Source organism: Lynx canadensis, chromosome E1 (genome assembly GCF_007474595.2).
Source record: "Lynx canadensis isolate LIC74 chromosome E1, mLynCan4.pri.v2, whole genome shotgun sequence".
NCBI classification, from domain to species: Eukaryota; Metazoa; Chordata; class Mammalia; order Carnivora; family Felidae; genus Lynx; species Lynx canadensis.
Window position 1 is genome coordinate 2,991,627 of NC_044316.2, and position 25,188 is coordinate 3,016,814.

The 25,188-nt window shown below is 49.6% G+C and overlaps 2 protein-coding genes across 3 annotated transcripts; both read right to left on the reverse strand.

The window, feature by feature from the left end:
* Positions 1-247: 247 nt before the first annotated feature.
* On the reverse strand, positions 248-24,729 carry RPL26 (ribosomal protein L26). Of its 2 annotated transcripts, XM_030296119.1 has the most exons (5): positions 24,723-24,729; positions 5,613-5,614; positions 4,957-5,129; positions 3,706-3,846; positions 248-423 (listed from the first exon to the last, which is right to left on the reverse strand). In XM_030296119.1, exons 3-5 carry the CDS (start codon positions 5,122-5,124, stop codon positions 295-297), a joined length of 438 nt encoding a protein of 145 aa, XP_030151979.1. In that variant the 5' UTR covers positions 5,125-5,129; positions 5,613-5,614; positions 24,723-24,729; the 3' UTR covers positions 248-294. The 2 variants fall into 2 exon arrangements, with proteins under 2 accessions (XP_030151979.1, XP_030151978.1); XM_030296118.1 differs by lacking the exons at positions 5,613-5,614; positions 24,723-24,729 and adding an exon at positions 6,068-6,113.
* RNF222 (ring finger protein 222) lies at positions 14,736-15,406 on the reverse strand. Its single transcript, XM_032591136.1, has one exon. The coding sequence runs from the start codon at positions 15,327-15,329 to the stop codon at positions 14,736-14,738; it is 594 nt and encodes a 197-aa protein (XP_032447027.1). The 5' UTR covers positions 15,330-15,406.
* Positions 24,730-25,188: the final 459 nt, after the last annotated feature.

A 25,188-nucleotide genomic window follows, 5' to 3' on the forward strand; every position in this document is an offset into this window, starting at 1 on the left:
ACTCCAGGAAAAAAAAAAAAAGGAAAAGAAAAAATCACTACCTTAGCAGTCCTCATTTCAGAATATTGTTAAATCCCAGTTGTTAAAAGAACTGATGCTCACATGAAAAAACCCGAACAGTAAATCAAGCCACAAGATAGGGGCGGCCTGCCTCCAGATGGCAAATGCCACCTAACTTCCCTGAAAACGGGTCCCCTGTGAAGTAGGTAGTATCTCCAGGCACCACACAGAAATTAAAGGCTCATCATTTTATCATTTTAACAGTTTTTATTTAAAGTTGAATATAAGATTACTTTATTCCTGCATCTTCTCAATTGTTTCTTCCTTATATTTGCCCTTTTCCTTTCCTACTTGGCGAGATTTGGCTTTGCGTTCAAGGATCTTTTTGCGGTCTTTGTCCAGTTTTAGTCTAGTGATAACCACCTGCAGAAAAACAGAAACATTTCTAAGCTTTAAATAGTTACTAGTTTCACAGGCTAACCATATGTATATTTGTTTCTATTATAACCTCAGAATCATAAAGTTGGAAACGTAGCCCCTATTCACACTTCAACCCACAAAATCATAGTACAGACCTTGTTTCAATAGATCTAATTGTTAAAGACCTCCAGGTTACGAGAAATTTTAGTTTTATGAAGGAAGGTAAGGGAAAGGGGTAAAGGGCACTGAACCAGGTTTGCAAACACAGCACAATGACCGAAAAGAGAATCTCTGCCATCAGAGAGCTTGTATTTTAGTATGGGGAGAGAGAAAACAAATTAAGTGAATGTATATCAGACTCTGACATAGAGAAAAACCGGGCAACGTGGGGAGGCGAAGGAATGCTGGCAAACAGGCTAAGTCATAGGGTGGTCAAACAAGGCCCTACTGGTAAGGCTCCATTCAAACAGACACTTGAAAACTTGAACACATTACGGTGAGAGAAGTCAGAGACCTGTACCGTATGGCTCATGAACACGTGGAATTGTAAAATCAGAATAAAATGGTGGTCACCAAGGGATAGGAGACAGGATAGATGTTAAGGGTACAAAGTTACAAACAGTAACCCCCTAGAGATACAATGTACAGCACAGTGATCTCTACACAATACTGTATCATAATCACCAAACTTGCTAAGAGACTAGAACTTAGTTACTCCAATTACTAAAAAGGATAGCTATGCACCACACAGAGGTGCTCGTTATAGCTACAATGGCAATCATATATATAAAGCTATCAAACTAATAGCTCATACACCTTGAATTTACACATTCTGTCACATATATTTTATTTTTTTAACGCTTATTTATTTTTGAGAGGGCACGTGCGAGCAGTGGAAAGGCAGAGAGAGGGAGCGAGAGAAGACCAAATGGGCTCTGAGCTGCCAGCTCAAACTCCCGAACCACGAGATCATGACCTGAGTTGAAATCAACAACTGGATGCTTAACCAACCGTGCCATCCAGACACCCAATAGATTCCAATAAAAAACAAAAAAGATAAACACCTGGAAAAAAAGGGGGTGAAGAGCGATTCTGGTGAAAGTACAGCAAGTCCAAAGGTCCAAAGGCAGAACTTAAAAGGTTTATACGTACATGTTTCTCAATCTTAAGTGTGTCTAAGAATCAACTGGAGAGCTTGTGAAAACAGATTAATGGTGCTGCCCCAGTAGACCTGGAACAGAATCTGGAACTCTGATCAGGCGGCCAGGTGATGCTGCTCACAGCAGACATGCTGTGAGCAGTTCGGCTGTACGAGCAAGGAGGCCGGCAGACTAGATCACGAAGAGTGGACGTCTACAAGCGGCTGCTGAGGGGATCGGGTAAGGTCTTAAAAGGCCACTCTGGGGCACCTGAGTGCGTCCGACTCTTGACTTAGGCCTGGGTCATGATCTCATGGTTTGTGAGTTCTAGCCCCACACCGGGTTCTGCACGGACGGTGGGGAGCCTGCTGGGGATTCTCTCTCCCTCAAAATAAACAAACAAACTTCTGTAAAAATAGAAACAAAAAGGCCACTCTGATGGGAACAGACAGGATTCTGGACAGAACAGACAGGGGGGTGTAAAATAATAAATGACATTTTCGTCCTGAGCAGTTGGGAGGACAGAGCTGCCCTACACGGCGATGGCGGCAAACTGTGAACCAAGTCAGAAGTTTGAACACACTAGGTCTGAGGTCATCAATCAGAAATCCAAGCTGAAATGCAAACTAGGCCACTGGATGCTGAGGTCTGGGTTGGAGTCACCTGCCTGTGTATGTGTGACGTCCCCAGGCGGAACTCAAGACAGGAAGGTGATCACTGCGCCACAGCGAGGAAGTGGGTATGTCCTCAGCTGTGCTACCTTGAAAAGACCAAGATCTCCTCACCTGGAATCCAGGTCCGCCCGCCTGCCAGACTAAGCAGCAGCAAATGCACGTGGGAAAGAACCCAACTCTTTCCCAAAGTTCAACAGTCCGGGTAGTCCTAGCGATCCTGTTCACCAGGAGGCAACCCAAAGGGTCTCTGAAAGAAACCCAGAGGTTTCTTTCCAGATGCACATATGACTGGCGAAGGTTAGAAAACGAGAAAGTCCTTGCTCTTAAGAGAACATGCGAGGATGTGTCAAGGTGCTTGTAATCCACTGGGGGTATTGAAGAGGGGTAAAGAAAATGCGGGAAGATATTTATAGTGAATTCCAGGTGAAAGATATGCAGGAATTTTACCACACCAGTCTTTCAACTTTCCTGTGGTTTGAAAAAGAGATTTACGGTGGCAACATAAAATGTTTCAAAACAAAAAACACAAAACTGGGGAGCCATCAGTAGCTCAGTCGGTTAAGTGGCCGACTCTCGATTTCAGCTCAGGTCCTATCTCTGTGAGTTCGAGCCCCACGTCAGGCTCTTTGCTGCCAGTGCAGAGCCTGCTTGGAATTCTCTTTCCCTCTCTCTGCCCCTCCCTGGCTTGCTCGCTCTTAAAACAGAGATCAACCAGAGACTGCTGGATCAGAGAATTCACATCCAAGTTCCAGACAGGCACCTGTTATGGGTTATTAACAGACTGGATTTTCTATCCTGGCTCAGACACTATCATCACCATCCAGGAGATCTTCGCTTCTGTGCTCCAGTTTTCTTCCTCATTTGTAAATGTATGAAATCTCTGCAAGGCTGTAAACTTGCCATACTGACTCCACTTTAATATGTAAAAGCAAATAGGGGATCAGCTCCGTTTAATCTAAAAATTACCCTATTTCCTAGCAGCGCCTGGATGGCTCAGTCAGTTAAGCATCTGACTCTTGATTTCTGCTCAGGTCACCATCTCACCGTTCATGAGTTCAAGCCCCACACTGGGCTCTGCGGGGACAGTGTGGAGACTGCTTGGGATTCTCTGTCTCCCTCTCTCTGCCCCTCCCCTGCTCACTCTCTGTCTCAAAATAAACATTAAAAAATAAAATAAAAATAACCCATTTCTTGATTTTAAATTTTGTTGTCAGACTGATCAGTTTACTAATTGCTACTGACCAAAAGGTACATTAAATATACAAAATGACTGTTAAAAACAACTTGATCTCATAAAAATTTTTAGACTGGTTTCCAGGACTCCATTCAAATATGGTATTTGCCCTAAGACTGGTTTCTAGAACCTCTAAAATCAGGAGTCTATTTCTATGGGATTGCCCTGCAAACAAGCACTCCCACCTGCCAACACTTGCTGTAATTTCCTTCTCTCACGCATTCTCAGAAACACCCACCTTGCTGGGGTGGATGCCCACGTGGACAGTTGTGCCATTGGCCTTCTCTCGCTGTACTCGTTCAATGTAGATGACGTATTTCTTCCTGTAAACCTGGACTACTTTGCCAATCTGCTGACCTTTGTAGTGTCCTCGCACAACCTAAATACAAATTCACGAATGACAGAAATATTAAGTCAACCTTGCAAATCAGGAAAACTAAATCACGTAAATGTCATTTACTCTCTCAGATCTGTAAGACCCTTCAGTTTTGAAAGATGTAATGGTTACTGGAAACATGGGAGTAATTCTGGCTTTAATTAGCCTGCAAATAAACCCTGCCCCCATATACGCCTTGTGATGGACAGTACACCCATCAACTGATGGTCTGCAGTGGTGGGCTTGGTAGGTTAAAAACGAGTCCACTTAGGCTTTTTGTAGCTGGGTGACCACAAGGAACTTTACTCCGTCTCAGAGGAAGCGAGAGGCCACAAGATTTAATTCACAACCCAATAAAGTGTCCCACCCGGTCACAGAGTAGGCAGCAGCAAATACATGGGAAAAAAACCAATTCTTTCCCAAAGTTTAACAGCGTCCTACCCGGCAGCCCTAAGATCCTGTTCGCCAGGAAGCAACCCAAAGTGCTTCTGAAAGAAACCAGAGATTTCTTTCCAGAAGCACATCTTCTCGAATGAAGACGATCTCAAAAACAGGGAAGACCACCTCCCACATCTAGTGGCAATTCTAGCACCAGCCCAGTAGCAACCAGGGGCTGTTCGCAACCTGCACCACTACTTGGGAACTGGCTTCATCTTTAAATGGGTATTAACCTCATCAAATAGTACGGGGGACAGGCGAGTTGCTTTAGAGACGGCCTAAAATCTTGCAATCGACAGCGGCATGTTCCAGCTAAATAACGTTCACAGAAACGTTCGCTTAAATAGATTTGGCAAGATATTCACCTGTAAATGTGAAACCACCAGACAAGACTACGGTTCAGTTACAGCTTCTGTATCTGGACCCTCGACAGCCTCTTCAATGACCAAACGCACCAAGAAAAAGAGAACCGCGGGGTAACGCTCTGGTTCCGAACCACCTTTCCGCTTTCTGATACTTGGGGCAATTGCTGTTTTTTTCCTGTTTGGGTTCTTAGTGCCCTCGTGCAATCCTGCTCTGGGGAGCACGGTCTCAAGTGCATCTTTCTCAGCAGATGATCCCTCTTCTATGCCAGGTGTGGGGGTATCTGCCAAGACACCCGGGCACAGCACATACCTGTACTTCGTCGTCCTTCCGGATGGGCATGGATCGAACGTTGTACTTCTGTCGTAGCTCTTTGGAAAGAGGGGAGGACATAATCTTCCTGCGAATGTGCGAAGGTGCATTGAAATGCCTTTTACGGTTCTTGCTCCGATCGGAGGTCACAAACGGATTGAACTTCATGTTGGCTAAAGAGAGAGTGAAAAGAGGCGTAAACCCTTAAATGCTCAAAATCTCATTCAGCGTCCCAACAAGTGACATTCCCAACAACTTCATCTTGAAGGTTCAGAAGCCCACACTGTCGTGCTTTCTATATTCGTTTATGGGACAAAGAGTTGTTTTTTTTTTAAACGTTTACTCATTTTTGCAAGACAGAGCGCAAGCCGGGGAGAGGGAGACACAGGATCGCAAGCAGGCTCCAGGCTTTGTGAGCTGTCAGCACAGAGCCCCACGCGGGGATCAAACCCACTAGCCGTGAGATCATGACCTGAGCCCAAGTCGCTTAGCCTACTGAGTCACCCAGGCGCCCCCGACAAACGATTTTCCATTTGTAACAGACTTGTTTTAGTTCTTAAGCTTTTATTTTAGTTCACAGCCTCCAAGCACCTGAAATATCGGGTAAGGAACTTAAAACAGGACTTGTATCTCTGATGAAGGCAAAGCGGTCCGACAACTCAATTACAACACTACGCTTTACAAAGACCAACCAAAGCCAATACCCTACGGACTCGGACGTGAACACATTTAGCTCCGTTCTCCCCAAACCTGGGAAACGCTGAACATCTCGGGTCCAAGAAAACCTTCTAATGAGCGCGGCCTGCAAGTTCCCTGGCTTTGCCAAAGTTATTTCGAGGCTCTTCTTTAAGGAACGACACTGAATAGACTTGAACCATCTGCGCAGAACCCCTCCTCTCCGGGCTCCGGTTCCGAGTTCCCAAACCCCTCTCCTCCCTTCCCGAGTCGGCCGCCCCTGGAATTAAGAGGAAGACAGGCTGGGGACCATCCTAGCCCCTCTCCCTCGGCGCTACTCGTTCGCCGGGAGAGTATCGGGCCCCTAGGGCCAAAAGACAGCACACCCGCGAACGGATGGCTACGGATTACTCGCGCTCGGCCAGCGAAAACTCACCCGCTGCAGCTCCAGCGATGGCCTCAAAAGGGAAGAGAGCTACACGCTACTTCCGGTTCTGTAAGTTTATGAGAGATCTCGCGAGACCGATCGTCTCTTGGCGCGAGAGAGGCGCTGGGTTTGAACGAGAAGAGGAAACTGGGAAAGAGATTGGTGACTAGTGTCCCCCAGCGGCTAGGAGGGGAACTGCTAGGACCTGCAAAACTGCCCTCTTCAGGGCCTGGTGTCTCCCGGGGTAGGTTTGGGTTCTGCAGCGGCGTTCTCTGAGAAGGCTAGTTCCTGGGCGGGGGGCGGGGATTGCTCAGGGTGTGACTGTCCCCGTGAGTGGTGAGGGAGCGGGCGGCCCATTAGCCAGGTGGCCACTGGCGACCTCGGTTCCGTGGACACCGCCAAGGCTTCCCGGGCCCGTGGCGCCGGCGTGCCGAGCGCGCCGGTCCTTTAATGGGCTCCATCCGGCGTGTGCTGCCGGCGCCGTGGGGCGCTCCGACCCGCCACGGACCTTGCAAGGGCTGGGACCCGCGATCCGTCCCCGCCCAGAGCAACGAGATTGAACCTGAGTTTCTAACGAGCTCGAAGGTGATGCCACGGGGTGCCGGTCCACACTTGCAAGGAGGCCTTTGCAAGCGGAGCGCTGTGCCCCTTTCTGAATTGTACTGCATGCTGTCTTTCGGTTCAGGGTCTGATGGAGGCAGGGCGAGAGGGTGCCCTCCCCAGCAAACGGATTCTGGGGCAGGCTGCAGTTGGGGTGTGTGTGTGTGTGTGTGTGTGTGTGAGCTCCCGCAGGGTGCCCTGCCGTCGCGTACTCAGTAGGGGATCGGTTTCTGTTGAATGAGTAATGCATTGTCATTGAATGAATGATGCAACGTCCAGAAGACATGCATTTCATAATAATTCCTGAGACATAGTGAGCTTGCGGAGCACTGGAAACGCTCTTCTCCTTTTCACGTTAACTCCTTTCATCCACCAAATAGCCTTGTGAGGCTGGTACAGTATTATTGTTCCCATTGTACAGATGGGGCCATTGAGCCACAGAGAAGTGGGAGGAGCTTGTACGCGTTTTGTAGAACCCATAGGTTATGGTGGGACCCGTGTAGGTGCTTCCCCAGTCCCTTCCCTATATGGTCCCAATTTCTAGGACTCCATTTGGTCGAGTCAAAGAGCAAGAAACCGTGTCCTTGAGGGGCCAGGGTAGAATCAGTAAAGAACCTGTGTTTTCGTGATTTAAGAAAAGTTGTGCTTGAAATATGCTGTAAGGTAAACAGCCCCAGATTTTTCTAACTGAAAGATTCAGATAGAGTATCTCTACTACAATTCTTTTTTTTTTTCTTTTTTTTTTTTTTTTTTTTTTTTTTTAAGTAAACTCTGCATCCAACCTGGAGCTTGAACCCATGACCACAGATCAAGGGGCACATGCCCTACCAACTGAGCCATCCAGGAGCCCCCACAATTCTTTTCAACAAATGTTTATGGAGCATCTTTTGCAAGCCATCCCTAAAAGGGACACTGGAGCTACAGAATGAAATTAGTCAAACCTTCTGCCTGTGGGAGGCTCACTGTCTCAGAGGAGAGAGAAACAGCGAAACCCCGCAATCACGGGACCCCAGGAAAAGTGCTGGTTGAGCCAGCCACCCTTTGTGTGCTCCGGGAATAGGACAGAGCTCTGGGGTCAGGGAAGACTTCTGGGGTGAGATCACCCTTGGCTGAGTTTTGGAGAATGTTAAAATTCGCTCCACGAAGCAGTGGGAATAGCTGGAGGGGAGGCTTGGAGGTGTGAAGCGGCATGATGTACTGTCTCCAGGAGCCAGGTCCTGGTGGCTGTAGTGAAGACACCTTCAGAGAAAAGCCCATGGGGCTCCGGGGCTGAGCTGAATTTGATTTGGTGGCTGAAAGTTACAGCCGAAGCCTTCCTACTTTGCCTTCCTTTCTGATCTTCACGGACTCACCTTAACTCTCTCTCCTTGTTCTTAGGAGTTTCCTTAACCCCCTCTTCTTAAGGTCTCGCCTAACCTCTTCCTCTCTTCCCACAAAGGCCTCTTCTGTTTCCTCTTCCTCCCCATCACTCACTGCTGACACCCTTCCCTCCAAGGCCTCCTTACCACCACCCTCCCTCCGCCGCCGTGCACAACACTGACTCATGGAGATTAAACCTTCAGGCCACCATTTGGACAGCATAACCACTTTATATGGCATGAAGAATGCCAGGGTACAAATTGTGTGCACAGATGCAAATTACTGGTAGCCTGGTTGAGAGTCTGTTTATCCGCATAAATGTCTTGGCTCCTCCCTGCACGAGAGTCTGGGCACCTCACCTGGCTGCCCGCCCCCCACCTTCCTTACGTGCCTCTAACTTGATTTGAAAAAGTTCCTTTAAAAAAGTTTTTTTAATATATTTTTTTAAGATTTTGTTTTTATTTATTTTTATTTTTTAATTTTATTTTTTAAAATTCACATCCAAATTAGTTAGCATATAGTGTTTAATATTTATTTTTGAGAGAGAGAGAGAGAGAGAGAGAGAGAGAGAGAGAGAATGAGCGGGGGAGGGGCATAGAGCAAGAGAGACACAGAATCCAAAGCAGGTTCCAGGTTCTGAGCTGTCAGCACAGAGCCTGATGCAGGGCTCGAACTCACACACCGCGAGACCATGTCCTGAGCTGAAGTTGGACGCTCAACTGACTGAGCCACCCAGACACCCTGAAAAAGTTCCTTTTAAACTGACTCTTTTGGGTCCTTTTGAAACCAGTCTTTGTGAAGTCCTAAGTCAAACCAGCTATCCAGACTCCACACCTAAGTCCCTTGGACTAAAACTTTTTTAGTCCTTAGACACCTAACCATCCCATTTACCCTTCCTTCCTTCCTTCCTTCCTTCCTTCCCTCCTTCCTTCCTTCCTTCCTTCTTTCCTTTCTTCCTTCCTTCTTGATTGCCTGCCTTCACTTATACATTCTTCAAATATTTCTCTAACTCTTACTCTTTACCAACTCCTATGCCAGGCACTGAGATACAAAGATCAGTAAGATTGGGCACCTGGGTGGCTCAGTCGTTAAGCATCTGATTTAGGCTCAAGTCATGATCTCACAGTTTGTGAGTTCAAGTCCCACATCGGGTGAGCCTCAATTCTTTCTCTCTTTCTCTCTCTCTCTCTCCAACTGCCCCCTGCTCAATTGTGAGCTCTCTCTCTCTCAAAAAGAAAAAAAAAATCAGTAAGATCTAGCCTCCCCTCAAGGAGCATACCGTCTAGAAGGAAGAAATGGTGAAATGGCCATGTCAACAAACAGGCATAATAAAGTGTGCCTGGAAAGGTAATGGGGTGCAGTCGATTCTAACTGAGGTTGGGCTCTGGGAAGTCTTCATAGGTAACCCTTGGATTATTTCTGGAAAGCTAGGTAGGAGATCTCCCGGGAGACAAGGGTGGGGAAGTATCTTCCAGGCAGAGGGAACCGCCCAAGCAAAGCCCAGAGCCTTGCGCCCAACACCATTTTTTGGAACTGCCAATAGTGTGTTGAGAATTAGTTGTGGTGTTCATTTGCACCAGGTAAAAGGAGGATGAGGGAGAGTGTGGGGATGGGGCAAGGTTATTTGGGGCCAAAAGAGGATGTCTGGGCTGATAAGGAAGTCAGAGAGAGAAGCGAGGTGAGCCACAGGGCTGTCTGAGTCATTGCAGGCTTTGCCAAAGGTAGAGGTCATGGGAGGGTGTCTCAGGAGTGCAGAGGTGCTATGTGCCCAGGCTCCTGGCATCCGTGGCCTGGTTTTCACTAGAAATAGACGGATCCTTAAGCTTGCTTGGTAGGGCTAGACTCTGCAGGTGTATGTTAAAATTAAAAGGGTTTTGGGTTGTTGTTTTTTTTTTGCATGAGTCTTAAATTTTATTAATGCTTTCAGTTTGTGTGTCATTTAAGACAAGATATGTGCTTTAAAAAGCATTCTTTTTTGAAGTTTATTTATTTTGAGAGAGAGAGGGAGAGAGAGAATCCCAACCAGGCTCTGCACTGTCAACTCATGAACCCATGATGAGCTCGATCCCATGAACCCTGAGATCATGACCTGAGCTGAGATCAAGAGTTGGAAGCTTAACTGACTGAGCCACCCAGGTGCCCCTAAAGAGCATTCTTATACATCCGGCTTTGGCTCAGGTCATGATCTCCCAGTCCGTGAGTTCGAGCCCCACGTCAGGCTCTGTGCTGACAGCTCGGAGCCTGAAGCCTGCTTCGGATTCTGTGTCTCCCTCTCTCTCTCTCTCTCTGCCCCTCCCCTGCTCGTGTTCTCTCTCTCTCTCTCTCTCTCTCTCTCTCTCTCTCTCTCTCTCTCAAAAATGAATAAACATTAAAAGCAAAAGACATTTGGAAAGTATTATTTGGGAATGCCAGATGTTTTCCTGGAAGAACCGTGGTTTCCAATAGGAAATGCTGATGAAATTAAAAGACATCGGTGTTGTTAAAGAAGACCAGGAAAGGTTTGCACTAGGATCTAGTTCGAGAGGAGTTTCTGCGGAGAGTGGACTCCTACCGGCACAGCTGGCTGCCAGCCTGGGCCTTGGTGGCAGAGGCCCCGGCCCGGCGATTCCAGGTGGACCTGGAATCTGGGCTGTCCCCCCCGGTGACCGTCGCCTTTGTTATCTACACGAACCAGGCTGGACAGCGGCGGGTACAGTGTGTGCCCAAGGAGCCCCACTCATTCCAGAGCCGGCTGCCCCTGCCAGAGCCATGGCGGGGACTTCAGGATGAGGCCCTAGCCCAGATCAGCGGGATCCCTGGCTGCATCTTGGTCCACACCAGCGGCTTCACTGGTGGGCACCACACCCGAGAGGGTGCCTTGAGCGTGGCCCGTGCCACCCTGGCCCAGCGCCCAGTGCCGATGCCTCCCGCAAATCCCCTACCCCGATACAATGCCGTCTGTCTCATAAAAAAAAAAAATTGTGTGGGACCGCGGAGAAGGGCTCCTGTGGGCCTCCGGTATAGGTCGAGTAGATGAAATCAGATAGCATGAATCAAAAGGTTGAGATGGGAGAGAGTTAGCGTGAGCCAGATGACGTGACACATTTTTTTTGGTCAAGGCACGTGACAAGGATTGCACAGGGGGCCAGGTTGTATAGACTGCTTTGCTTTTTCATTTGGAAGGTAGCCAAATGTAATATAATTTCCATGTATTGGCATTGATTGATGAACACGTGCTATTAGATTAGGGCATTTAGATTTAGGTGGCCAAGTTGTGTGTGCATGCGTGTGCGTGTGTGTGTGTAAGGGGCACGCCCCTGGACAAGGGAAGGTAGGGAGGAGGAACAGCTCATGTTTAATCCCAGGCATCCATCGGTCTGTCTGTCCATCTCTTTATTTATCTAATGGTATCTCTCTGTAGTGCCCTGACCTCAGGGCGGTTTACTCAAAGCCAAAGCTTTTCACTTGACAAAGGAAAGGAAGGGTAGAGAAAAATCAAAACAAGCATAGTAAATGATCCGGCGCAAAGAAGTCCATAGGAGCTAAGAAACACTGAGTCAAATATTAAGCTTCTTACCTTCCTTCCTGGTGTGCTTGTTCAGCATAAGATGTCACACCTCTAAGCAGACAAACCAGCCCCACTGAGCCGTAGCTGACACCCTTGAGCCACAGGACAGGTAGTTCAGCAGCTCTCAAACATTTTGGGGGCCAGCTCCTCACGGGGCAACAGGTATGTACCCTGAAGATATCTTTGGCATCTAATATCATTTTTAAAAAAAGATTAAAAAAAATTTTTAAGTGTTTTATTACTTATTTTTGAGGGAGAGAGAGAGAGAGAGAGAGAGAGAGCATGAGTGGGGGAAGGACAGAGAGAGAGGGAGACACAGAATCCAAAGCAGGCTCCGGGCTCTGAGCCATCAGCACAGAGCCCGATGCGGGGCTCGAACTCACGAACCATGAGATCATGACCCGAGCCAAAGTCAGATGCTCAATCAACTGAGCCAGCCAGGCACCCCTGTACTAACATTTTTCAATCTAATTCTTGAATAAGTAGTATGTTTGCTTGGTTCAAAAAGTATCAAAGGGGAAGGGGGAAATCTCCCCAGGCCCCTACTGATTGTCACGTAGGGTTTTTCCAATCCTTTGTGATGACAAAGTTGCAATTATAGAACACTGCCCATCTCCGCAAGTCTATCTACAGGATATGTTTCTAGAAAAGGACTTGCTGGGTCAAAGTGGAAATTTTGATAGGTGATGTCAAATGTCCCTTCCTAGGGTTTGTTACCAATATACATCCCCAACCACCTCACCTGCTTTCCCTCAGCTTGGGCAGCAGAGTGGTTTTTTTTTTTTTTTTTTTTTTTAAATGTTTTTTTTTTTTTAACGTTTTTTTTTTTATTTTTATTTTTGAGACAGAGAGAGACAGAGCATGAACGGGGGAGGGGCAGAGAGAGAGGGAGACACAGAATCGGAAACAGGCTCCAGGCTCTGAGCCATCAGCCCAGAGCCCGACGCGGGGCTCGAACTCCCGGACCGCGAGATCGTGACCTGGCTGAAGTCGGACGCTTAACCGACTGAGCCACCCAGGCGCCCCCAGAGTGGGTTTTAAATCAGGGTCTGAGGGGCACCTGGGCGGCTCAGTCGGTTGAGCGTCCAACTTTGGCTCAGGTCACGATCTCGTAGTCTGTGGGTTCAAGCCCCTCTTCAGGCTCTGAGCTATTCTGTGTCTCCCACTCTCTCTGTCCCTCCTCCACTCGCACCCTGTCTGTTTGTCTCTCTCTTAAAAAGTAAATAAACATAATTTTTTTTTAAATCAGGGTTTGACGGGCTAATAGGTGAAAAATGGTATATATACCGGCAGAATTTTAATTTGCATTTCTATCACAAGTGTGGCTGTTTTTTAAGACCCATTTGCCTTTGTATTTTCAAACTCATTCGTGTAAAGTGAATTTTCCCAGAAAGTCCAAGCTCAGAGCTCCCCGTGGGTGTTGGCAATGTCTTTGGAATCTTTGGGAAAATATATACCTTTATTTAAAAAATAACTTTCGGCGTTCTTTGAAAATAAAAAAAGTGCCAGCTATGAGTCGCCACTGAATGAATGACATGAAAACACCACAGGTTTTTTGAAATTAGCCTTTGGCAAACACAACAGAATCTGAAAAGACTAGAGTCAAGTCCCCAGAAATTCAATGACGCTGTTGAAAGCAGTCTGACCGAGCTTAAATAAAACAGACTCATTAGAGTCTTTGTAAATTTAACATTTTGAGTCTTGTAATAAATATGTTCCCCATGAATCCACCTGTTCCCTACCCCCCCCCCCGCCCCCACAAATAGCACCTATGCTCTTTTTGAGTCTGGAAAGGAGCAAAAAGAAGTCCCTAAGTGTTTTCAATCAGCCCTCCCTGCTTCCCAAATATCCCCTATACAGTGGAGCCCTTCCCTGGCGGTCCCCTAATGGACACCAGCCACCACAGGGATTTGGGAACTAGATAAGAGGCAGGGCGTTATTTCTTTCCCCATAGATAGCGAACTTTGCCAAGAGGCATAGGCGGGGGGGGGGGGGGGGAGCGTTAGCTCTTGGCACAGCTGGGGTGTGAACAACCGCCTATCCCAGAGAGCAGCTGAGAGTTTTTGTCGTTGTTCATCCTACAGTTAAGATTATGGCCCGTTGACGTATGGGCAAGACCCCGTCCGAGGCTTTCGGAGTGGCCCTCCTCACGGAGCCGGGCCACAGTCCAGGGTGGGGACTGTCTCATCGAGACAGTAGAGTCCCTGATGAATTCAGCTGTTTGCTTCCCCACCCGTCCTTGCCCGGCCCAGCCCAGCTGGGAATGGGCCTGGGAAACTGGCCCGGCTGGTGTGACCTCTAATGAGTGGTTGGGTCATGAGGACCTGGGCCGGCTGGGAGGCGGGAGCCCCCAGGGGTTAATTTGCCCCCATAGTTGCATACTTCTCGGCTGACTCAAGTCTCGGTCAAGCTTCCCCTGCACTCCCCGCCCGCCAGTCCACCCTTGACAACCCCAAGACTCAAACTTTGGACCATTCACGGGCCCGCGAGGCTTGCGGAGGCCTCTGGCTCTGTTTGTGGGCCATTTTGCCAGCCTCGGCCTCAGCTCCCCTTTTCTGTTACTTCCCCCAGAGGTCCCCGGGGCCACAGCCCCTGAGATCAGCTCCTCCCCGCAAGGGAAGGCCTTCCAGGCCGGGGACTTGGGGTTCAGGAGGACTTGGGGGCGGGAGGGCAGCCGTGAGGACGTTTGCTGAGATTCTGGGAAGGGCGCTTTCGGGCCCTGAGCCCCTGCTTCTGTTTGTTCCCGACAGCAGACTAGAGAACCCCGGGTGGGAATTCTGACGTGGAGGGGTCCTGCCATTGGGCCCCCAGCCAGCCACCAGTGAGCCCCGCCTGGCTTCGGGTGGGTCACCTGGCAGAGAAGGAGGACGCCTCAGGGCTGGTGACCCCACAGGAAGGGGGAAGCCACCAGCTCTCCATTTTGCTCAGTACCAGCCTGGAGGAGGTGGGGAGGATCTGCTGAGGCTACCGCCAACCCCCACCCGGGGGGTGGGGGGCGCAGCTGTGGTTCCCGAGGGGCCTCCACTGCCTTCTGCACCCTGGCCCGGAACCTGGTGTTCCTGTTTGGGCCCAGCGCTCAGCCCCAGCCTCCCTGGGCCCCCGCCGGGCGGGAGGAGCCAGAGGTGAGAAGGGAGGACGCCCGTCCAGGCCCCGGTCGGCCCAGGGCGGCTGTCAGGCCTGCTTCCTCACCAGCAGCACCCAGGGCAGGATGGCGGCCACCACGGCCACCACGGCGATGAGGGTGATGAGTAGCAGGGCCCGCGAGCGGCAGCAGAAGGCCCGGCGGGAGCTGGGGGCCGGCGAGGCCTCCGACAGCTCGGCCAGGCTGCGCTGGGGCAGCACGCTGTCCTGCTCGCCCAGGGGCATCCCGTGGCGGCTGATGACGAAGACCTGGGGCTCCCGGGCCAGGCCGGGCGGCGGGTCCGAGGGGAGCTGGGCGCCCTGGCTGGGGGGCGGCCTCCAGGCCGTCGGGGAGGTGGCCAGGGGGCCCACGGGCACGGCCAAGGTCTGGGAGCTCCTGTCCAGCATGGAAGCCCAGCGGGAGCTCTTCTTACTGAGGAAGGTGACGTAGCGGCAGATGGGGCAGACGATGGTCCTCTGCACCTGGCCGTCCACGCGGGTGGAGAGCAGGTACTTGACCAGGCAGTCGTGGCAGAACACGTGGCCGCAGCTCAGGGTGCGGCTGGCGCCGTCCAGGTCGCGGAACTTCTCGTAGCACACGGGACACTCGCTGCCCGAGCTGTCCTTGCTCTCCCCTTCTGACATGGCCACTCTGCCGAGGCAGGGCCTTAGCTGTGGGGGGCAGGGGGGAGAAGGGCTGTGAGCACCCCCGTGCCTTTCCCTCCTTCCCAAGTCCCTCCCACACCTCCTGGCCCCTGCCCCAGAGTCTGAGACCTGGAGCCAAGCCCCTTAGGAGGAGACGAGGGAGCATTTCTGGAAGGATGGGGAGACAGATGAGGAGGAACCCCAGCCCCCAGAGACTCTGCAACCAGGGGCGTGGATTGTGATGAAGGCGTGGCCTCCCTGATCCCTCACCCCAACCGTGACATGCATGCGTGGTGAGGTCATCACCTCTCCTCTTCCTGCTTTGATGGCGGAAGCGAAGGCAAGGGGGGATCCCGCTTCCTGGGGGAAGCGGGCAGCTAAACAGATGCTCCCCCCTCCAGACTCAGCGCAGTCTCCAGTATGGGTCTGTACCCAGAGTGGCCATTTTCCAGAAGATCCTCTGCTGTTCCTCTCTCTCTCCCTGCTCGGGGACTCGGCAGGGCCACTGGATTGTATCCAGCCATCGGACTGCATTCCTCTCTGTGCTGAGCGTGGCTATAAAGCAATGACTGTTTTGAAAATAAAGCTCAGAACTTACACATCCAAGTGCCCGCTGGCCCTCTGTGTCGTCACGGCAGGGAGCTGTGGGCTCCTACGTCCACCTGCCACAGCCCACTCATTCTTCAAATTCTTCCTGGGCTGCCTAAGGCAGCTAGAGAACCTTCTGATTAACCCTGGCAAAGGCAGATTTTCACGCTTCGAGGATATGTCTGGTATTTTGGAAATGGCCACAAGTCACTGGGAGACAGGCCTGGTGAGAAAGTACATGAATGATCAAGTGCTGTGATGCTGTTTTGAATTGAAGATACAGAGGGGCCCCCGGGTGGCTCAGTCAGCTAAGCATCTGACTCTTGGTTTCAGTTCAGGTCACGATCTCACGGTTCGTGAGGTTGAGCCCCCCCCCCCCCCCCCCCCGTCGGGCTCCGTGCTGGTGGTGCAAAGCCTGTTCGGGATTCTCTTTCTCTCTGCCTCTTTCTGCCTCTCCCCTGCTCGCTCGCTCTCTCAAAATAAATAAACTTAAAAAATGATCTAAAAAAATTAGAAAAATAAACTGAAGATACAGAGTCACCGTAAAGGAACAAGTTAGGTTTTAAACATTATCTGAAAGCAAACGAGAGCCCCCAAAGATGTTTTCAGCAATGGCAGAATTGTTGGATTAAGCACACAGCTTCCCAAATGTTGACTTTGAAGTACGGAAACACCTACTTGGGTACGTGGTGAGGTCCAAGGTTCCTCACTTACAAGTTCCCGGTATCCTAGCTGGGTAGCCTCAACTCATCTAGATCAGCCTCTTTGGAAGGAACTGTGATGACCTGTCATTGACATTTTCTTCCACCAGTGACATAGACAAAGACACCTGGACACGCTGACAAATGGAACTCTGTGGCACCCCCACAACCAAGAGATGACATAATGGGCACAAGGTCAGTTATTAGAAAAGACTATAGTTTCTCAAATCATAAATCTTTTGGAATCGCTCCCCTCTCTTGGCTTGGTTCCGAATACATTTTGCCAAGTTGAAAATGTCCCGGAAGGAAGAAGGAGCAAAAAAACCATGTAAAGGTGGGGACAGGGGACCTGGGACCCTGGAGGCAGCACCGAAATCTTTTCAGAGGTTTTCAAGCTTTGGTCTCTGGGTGATCAATGTGGCCCCCAGGCTGGGTGAGGATTTCAAGTGCTCAGACTCTGCACCTGAGTTCAAATCCTTGATACGCCCATTACCGTCTGTATAGCCTCAGGCAAATTGTTTAACCTGGAGCTTGGGGTTCACAGCACTGCTTTCCTCTCAGAGTTGTTCAGAGCGTTAAGTGAGCCAATGTGACCGAAGAGTCTGGTACACAGTACGTGCTCAACAAGTGGGAGATGTCATTGCTAAGACAGGCGCCTAGCATCTGCCTCCCCCTCCGCCACGCCTCACGAGTTGTTCCTTATTATTTTTTGAAAAGATTTTAATGCTTATTTATTTTTGAGAGAGACAGAGCGTGAGTGGGGGATGGGCAGAGAGAGAGGGAGACACAGAATTTGAAGCGGGCTCCAGCTTCTGAGCTGTCAAGCACAGAGCGTGACACGGGGCTCGAACTCACAGAGTGTGAGATCGTGACCTGAGCTGAAGTCGGATGCTTACCCCACTGAGCCACCCAGGCGCCCCAGTTGTTCCTTAGTATGTAGATTACTAAAAAACTAGCACACACCCCTAACAGAGGCCAGCTCCCCTCAGATTAGAATAACTGTACAAGATGATGAAGAGATGATGGGATGGACTGGGCAACAGGTTCAAGGGGAGATTAGGGAAGTGATGGGCAATAGATAACAATTAAGGTGATGATTCCAATGTTTCTCTGTCATTTTTGTTTCTGAACACACTCGCAAATGTCTAAACTGTGCATTATTCTCAAGGATGACCATGATCCTCTTAAGCCAACCAACTACTCACAAATCTCCCTGCATTTCACAACCTCCACAGGCGTATGGTGGCAATTCCATCCATCCATCCACCTGTGTACCCATCCATCCATCCACCCACCCACCCATCAATCCATCCACCTATCCTTCCTTCCATCCATCCATCCATCCATCCATCCATCCATCCACCCACACACCCATCCACCCTTCCACCTATCCTTCCTTCCTTCTGTCAATCCATCCATCAGTCCATCCATCAATCCATCCATCCGTCCATCTATCCATCTACCCACACACCCATCCACCCATCCATCTATCCTTCCTTCCTTCCTTCCTTCCTTCCATCCATCTACCCACACCCATCCACCCATCCACCCATCCATCTGTCCTTCCTTCCTTCCTTCCTTCCACCTACCCACACACCCATCCTCCCATCCACCTATCCATCCATCCATCCACCCATCCATCCATCCAATTATTCAACAAATAGTTCTTGAGCTCCTGCTGTGTGCCACAAACTAAGCTTTGGCATTGAAGATAAGCAGGATCAAGAAGGTCCTTCATGAAACTTTAGAGCCCAGGGCACATGTATAAATGTTCTTGAAAAAGAGATTAAAAAAAAAAAAGGAGGAATGGTGATTAATAGCTGAAGTTGTTTGGGTCACTGAGAAGTAGGTATCAAGGTATGCAAGAGATTCAAGCAGATGGTTAAGAGAATGTTAGGGGAAGGAAGGACTTTTGAGGTCATTTAGTTAAATCTAGTTTTATAAGGGAGGAGACCAGGTCCAGAGAAGGGGAAGTGACTTGACTGAGGCCACCCAGGAAGATGACAGAGAAGGAGATGACGGAGAGACAGACACGGAGAGAGGAGATTCCATAGATGATATAGAGAAGGTTATTAGAATCAGTAGACGAGTTGGGTGAGTAGCTCTTTAGCTGAGTTGGGAAGCATTATCCTCCCTGAGATGAGCAGGAGACGGAGGAGGAAAACTCTAATTTTCACTGGAGTTTGAGGAAAAGTAAAAGGGATCCAGGGGTGCAGAAGGACATCCTGGTCCCCACTGGTGGCCTCCCTGGGCAACCTTTTCTTCTTCCCGTGCTTCAGGAGAGCCACACTACCCGTGCCTGGACAGCGCCACCCTCCTCCCCCACCTCCTTCTCACCTCCCTTTCTCGGTCTTTCCCTGCCCTCTCCCTCCTTGCGTCCCTCCCTTTCTCTTAATTCCATTTCATTATTCCTTGAGTTCTTCTCATGGGCCTGACCCTGTACTGGGGTGCTGGGGCCGGGGTGAGGGCAATCAAAGAAATTCAAGGAATGTGCTCTGATTTGGGCACAGACTAGCTCGATAACAACATAAGACGTTATATGCCCAAAGGCATCCCTGCTGGTGCTTTAGGAAACTGTGGGGAGAGTAGGGTTGGAAAGTCTTCCTAGGTGAGGTGGGACCAGTGTCGACCCAATAATAAATAATTATAACAGCGACCATTTATTGAACACTAATTACGTGCTTGGTATATTATATCTCTTCCTCGTGTAATCCTGACAACAACCGAGGGAGGTAGGTATTATTTCCACTTTACAGATGAAGGGACTGAGGCTCAGGGCTGCAGGAACTTGTTCAAAGCCACACTGCCAGTACAGGGTGGACCCAGGAGACAGGCCAGTACAGGGTGGACCCAGGCCACCTCTAGTGAGGGTTTGGATATGCCTCCACGGAGGACGGTCCAGACCTTGGTCAACGGAGAGCAAGATGGTGGAAAAGGAGGTCCCAGCCCTCACACCCCCGCAGAAACCCTGATTTAACAAACACCCATGGATGGAAATCCCTTCTGAGAGCTCCAGAATCCAGTTGTATGTGTTAAACACGTACAGCCTTCTTATGTCTAGCCTACCTCGTAAAGTGGTTTAAAAAGGAGATGAAACTCGCATCACCTTGGTAGAGACCTTCCTCATAGTGACTCTAAACACGGCTGTCACTCCGGCCACCTGTGAGGCATGGGGAGGACCAGGCTGGCCCAAGGGGAGCTGACCTCATGAAACCCCAGCACCCACAGTAGCAGCCCGTGGTGAGGACTGATGGGGGGTACTGTCAGCCCAGGGGATTCCCGCCTCCCCCACCTTGCGACGAGGAGCCTGTTAGGCAGAGACACGTCTAGGCAGCTGGGCTCCCCTCCTGGTGTCCCAAAGCGAGACCCTGTGGCTTCGGCTGTGACCACTTCCCCACCCCTAGACACTACGCACACACGCGCACACACACACACACACACACACACACACACACTCCCACACCCCTGTGCCACTCCAGTTTTGGTCCAGAACCTCGCCAAGCTCTGATTGGATCTCCCTCCTTCCCCGCCCCCAGCCAGTCCCCCAGACTCACTTTGGCTGGGACCAGGGAGAGCAGCGTCCGCCTCTCCACCGCGTCCTCCGCGGAGCAGATCTGAGCCACCCACAGGTGTTGGGCAGACGGCACGTCTTCCTGCTGCTGTCACTGTGACAGCCGCCGCTGAGGCATTTCCTAATGACTGAGCAGGTCGGGAGGACAGTGAAGGGAAGTGAATGTCGCCCAACCCGTTTGAGGCCAGGAGGCTCTTGGCGTTGGCCAGGGGATTGGCAGCTTCTGGAGTCAGGTGATCTTGACGGGGATGCTAGGAGAGGAGCCCCTGGGTCTGCAGAGGAGCCCGGGGATGGGTTCCCAAGTCAGTCAGGAGGTCTGGCAATGGAAGCCAGGATCCAGGACCCCTTTGACTGAGGCTATCAGAGGTGGGTCTCCCCATCCCAACAATAAGAAATGTGTCTTCAGGGCACCTGGGTGGCTCCGTCGGTTAGGTGTCAGACTTCAGCTCAGGTCATGATCTCGCGGTTCGTGGGTTCGAGCCCCGCATCGGGCTCTGTGCTGTCAGCTCAGAGCCTGGAGCCTGCGTCGGATTCTGTGTCTCCCTCTCTCTCTGCCCCTCTCCCGCCGCCTCAAAAATAAAAAAAACATTAAAAAAAAACTTTAAAAGAAATTTATCTTCATGGTCCTTCACCGTCCTGGGCCCACTTCAGTTGTCTTCCCCCAGACCCCTGTTCCCCTGCCATGCACAGAGTGAAGGGGTCAGATCAGCCTCAGCAAGGCTACAACACCCAAAGTAATATACAAATATTTGAGGGACGTGCCCACGTGCCTTTGCCATTCATCAAACACTCAAAGGGGCTCAGAGCTCCCAAAGACCAAACACCATGGAGAGGAAGAACGAGGCAGTGTGAAAACCAATGAATTAGAAACACAAACCTGCCTGGAAAGAAATCCCTGACACCATGGGAAATGGAGGTAAGTTTCAGGACCGTCCGTAAAACGTGATTCTATTTATGGAAATTGGGTAATTTCTTATAGAGAAAGATCTGGAATAAGACACATCAAACCTGATCGTAGTTATCTCTGGAGGGACTCTCTAACTTCTACATTTCTGTGATACTTGAATGTTCCCCTGGAAGGTGTGTTTCTTCTGTGATCAGGAAAAAATAATCAAAAACAAGGCAGGAATAAAGCGAGGGGGTGGGGGTGCTGGAAACTTTTGAGGGATTCCCTTGTAGTTTGCTCAGGACTGGAGGCCAAGTCCTCAAGAAGGTGGTTTTCTTCTGGGGCTCCTGGGTGGCTCAGTCGGTTGAGTATCCGACTTTGGTTCAGGTCATGAGCTCAAAGTTCGTGAGTTTGAGCCCCGAGCCCTGTGTTGGGCTCTGTGCTGACAGCTCTCAGCTCGCAGCTCTCTGCCCCCTCCCCCACTCACACTCTGTCTCTCCATCTCTCTCTATCTCTCTCAAAAACAAATAAATATTAAAAAAAAAAGGTGGTTTTCTCCTGAAAAAAAAAAAAAAAAGGAGCTTCCTGAATCTAAGGCTCAGTCAAGCATGAGTTTGATTCTATAGGGCGCCCCAGGGTGGCCCCTCCTTGATCTGTCTAATTGTGGCCTGGCTCTATGGGCACCTTGAAGCTGGTTGGGGAGGATGGTCAAGGGAGTGCTCCCGGCCACCTCACCCAGGGACACAGGGATGACTGCCATGACAGTCTTGTGTGTTCTTCCCCGAGGAGCTGAAGGTGCGGTGTTCCAGGCAGTCCCAGATTTAGCAAGCGGAGAAAAGGTATCTGTTGTTTCTCTAAAACTCAAATTTCATTGGGCATTCTATATTTCATTTTGCAACTCCAGTCCCAGAGGTCTCCCCAAATGTCTCTCCTTCATGAGCATTTCCAGGGGTCTGTTAGGTAGGTTGACTCATGACTCTGCCTAGGGCTTCTGGGGGTTCCGGAAAAGGAGACTCAAATACTTATCATCAATGCCCCGTGTGTCTCCAGGGGAGGGGACTGAGCCAGGCTGGGCTTTTTTTTCTTCTTTTTGAATGTTTATTTTTGAGAGAGAGAGAGAGAGAGAGAGAGAGAGAGAGAGAGAGAGAGAGAATTCCAGGCAGGCTCCACATTCAGCATGGAGCCCAATCTCACGACTGAGAGATCAGAACCTGAGCTGATACCAAGAGTTGGACGCTTAATGGGCTGAACCACCAAGGTGCCCCCAGGCTGGGCTGTCTTTAGACTAATGTGATATGACTTTGGAATAGCATGAAGTTCCCGGGGCCCCCAAATCTCTTCCGTTGGCCCTGTCATGAAGCTCGACTTTGAAAATTACTTTCAATGTACAGATATTTATTTCCATAGTTTGTTGCTTTTTTGAGAGAGAGAGAGAGAGAGAGAATCCCAAGCAGCCTCCCTGCCCAGTGTGGAACCCAATGCAAAGCCAATTCCCCATGATAGTGAGATCATGACCAGAGCCAAAATCAAGAGTCGGAGGTTCAACCCACTGAGCCACCCAGGCACCCCTGTCGTGGTTTTGTATTCCAAAATAAGAATTCAATTTTATTTTATTTTATTTTTTAAATGTTTATTATTTATTTTTAAGAGAGAGAGACAGAGTGTGAGCATCTACACTATAGGATTTGATAGTAGGGAGCTCTGGGAAATAAGACCACCGTCCAAGCGTTCACACTTGGCTGTGTTTATATAAAGAGAAGGTGCCGTGCACCTTTGGGTAAATGACCTAATCCTTTTGTGCCTCAGTGGCTTCATCTGAAAAATGGGTATAAGGTTACCTACTCTGTAGGATTATGGTGATTACAGGAATGGGTGCAAGTAATGTGCCTGGAACCACACCTGTCAGCTCAGGGCAGGAGGGCGCAGTGGCCTCTCCTCTGGTCAGGTCACATTGGAGAGTTGTGTCCAGTTCAGCAGGGGAGGCATCGCTGGGGGACTGAAGCACGTTCTGGGAAAGAGGCCAGCTGGGTTGGGGATGGGTCTGGAGACCACTGTGGCCTCATAAGACCTCCCTTGGAGAGATCTCTCTGAGGGTAGGGAGCTTCCAGACAAGGAAAGAATCCTAGCTGAGGCTAGCTGACTGCTGAATGGGCAGGTGTTGGGAGGGGCCTAGGAGTCTATATTCTATATTAATTTTTTTTATTTTAATTTTATTTTTTTAAATTTACACCCAAATTAGTTAGCATATAGTGAAACAATGATTTCAGGAGTAGATTCCTTAGTGCCCCTCCCCCATTTAGCCCATCCCCCCCCCCTCCAGTAACCTTCTGTTGGTTCTCCATATTTAAGAGTCTCTTCTGTTTTGTCCCCCTCCCTGTTTTTATAGTATTTTTGTTTCCCTTCCCTTAAGTTCATCTGTTTTGTCTCTTAAAGTTCTCATGAGTGAAGTCATGTGACTTTTGTCTTTCTCTAATTTCACTTAGCATAATACCCTCCAGTTCCATGCACGTAGTTGCAAATGGCAAGATCTCCTTCTTTTTGATTGCCGAGTAATACTCCATTGTATATATATAACACATCTTCTTTATCCATTCATCCATCGATGGACATTTGGGCTCTTTCCAGACTTTGGCTATTGTCGATGCTGCTGCTATAAACATGGGGGTGCATGTGTCCCTTCGAAACAGCACACCTGTATCCCGTGGATAAATGCCTAGTGGTGCAGTTGTTGGGTCATAGGGTAGTTCTGTTGTTAGTTTTTTGAGGAACCTCCATACTGTTTTCCAGAGCGGCTGCACCAGCTTGCATTCCCATCTATGTTAATTTTTTAATTGGATGGATAAATGAGCAGATAGATACATGATAATATAAGAATAGTGAATGGTAATGGTGGAAAATCTGGGTATTGCATATATGGGATCTCCCTGTGAACCTCCTTGAACTTTGCTGTATGTTTGGAAATCGTCAGAAAAAAATGCTAGAAAAACTAATTTCTTGAATAAGTAATGCATTCAGATAATTTGAAAATGAAAAAGTGATGGGGTGCTGGGTGACTCAGTAGGTTGAGCGTCCGACTTCGGCTCAAGTCACCATGTCATGGTTCATGGGTTCGAGCCCCACGTCGGGCTCTGTGCTGACAGCTTGGAGCCTGCTTTGGATTCTGTGTCTTCCTCTCTTTTTCTGCCCTGCCACTGCTCACACTCTGTATCTCTCTCTCAAAACTAAATAAACATTAAAACAAAATTTAAAAGTGAAAGTGTTGGGGCACCTGGGTGGCTCAGTCGATTAAGCGTCAGACTTTTCACTTCAGCTCAGGTCACCATCTCGTGATTGGTGAGATTGAGCCCTGCGTCGGGCTCTGTGCTGACAGTGCGGAGCCTGTCCGTCTCCCTCTCTCTCTGTGCCTCCCCAGGTCGCGCTCTTTCTCTCTCAAAGATAAACGTTAAAAAAAGAAAACTTAAAGAAATGGTTAAGATGGTAAATTTTACGTTGTGTATGTCCTACCACAATTCTTAGAAGAGGTCGCCACTGTCCTTAGTGGTTATTCCTGTGCGTTTAACTTTATATCTGCACGAGCAAATATAGATACTGATGTGTATTTCTTCCCTGCTTTTTTTTTTTTTTTAAATCAAAAGATAGCACACTACGTGCACACGTCTGCATCTTCCTTGTCTTACTTGAATCTCCATCCTGGAGCTTTCTCCATGATCATACATAGAAAACGAGTTTTTGGACTCCAAGTTGTTGTTGTTGTGTGTGTGTGTGTGTGTGTGTGTGTTTGAGAGAGAGACAGAGAGAGCACGAATGGGGGATGGCCAGAGAGAGAGAGGGAGACAGAGAATCCCAAGCAGCCTCCACACGATCAGTGCAGAGCCTGACGCGGGGCTCGAACCCACGAAACTATGAGAACGTGACCTGAGCCGAAACCAAGAGTCGGACGCTTAACCGACTGAGCGACCCCGGTGCCCCTGGAATCAAAGTTTTTCGCAGTTTCCCCAGGGAATGTCAAGGGGCAGCCTGTTTGGGAACCTCTGGCCTGGGAGATGGCTGGGGTCGAGGGTGGCTTAGAGATTTGCTTCTGCCTCCAGGCTGGATGGCGGAGGACCAGAAGCT

Excerpts from the sequence above, each read along its gene's own strand:
- RPL26 (XM_030296119.1), bottom strand. The coding sequence starts at position 5,124 with ATGAAGTTCAATCCGTTTGTGACCTCCGATCGGAGCAAGAACCGTAAA. Across the intron at positions 3,847-4,956 it reads GGAAGGACGACGAAGTACAG|GTTGTGCGAGGACACTACAA; the intron begins GTATGTGCTGTG and ends ATTTGTATTTAG. Across the intron at positions 424-3,705 it reads TGGGCATCCACCCCAGCAAG|GTGGTTATCACTAGACTAAA; the intron begins GTGGGTGTTTCT and ends GTTTTTCTGCAG.
- RNF222 (XM_032591136.1), bottom strand. The coding sequence starts at position 15,329 with ATGTCAGAAGGGGAGAGCAAGGACAGCTCGGGCAGCGAGTGTCCCGTG.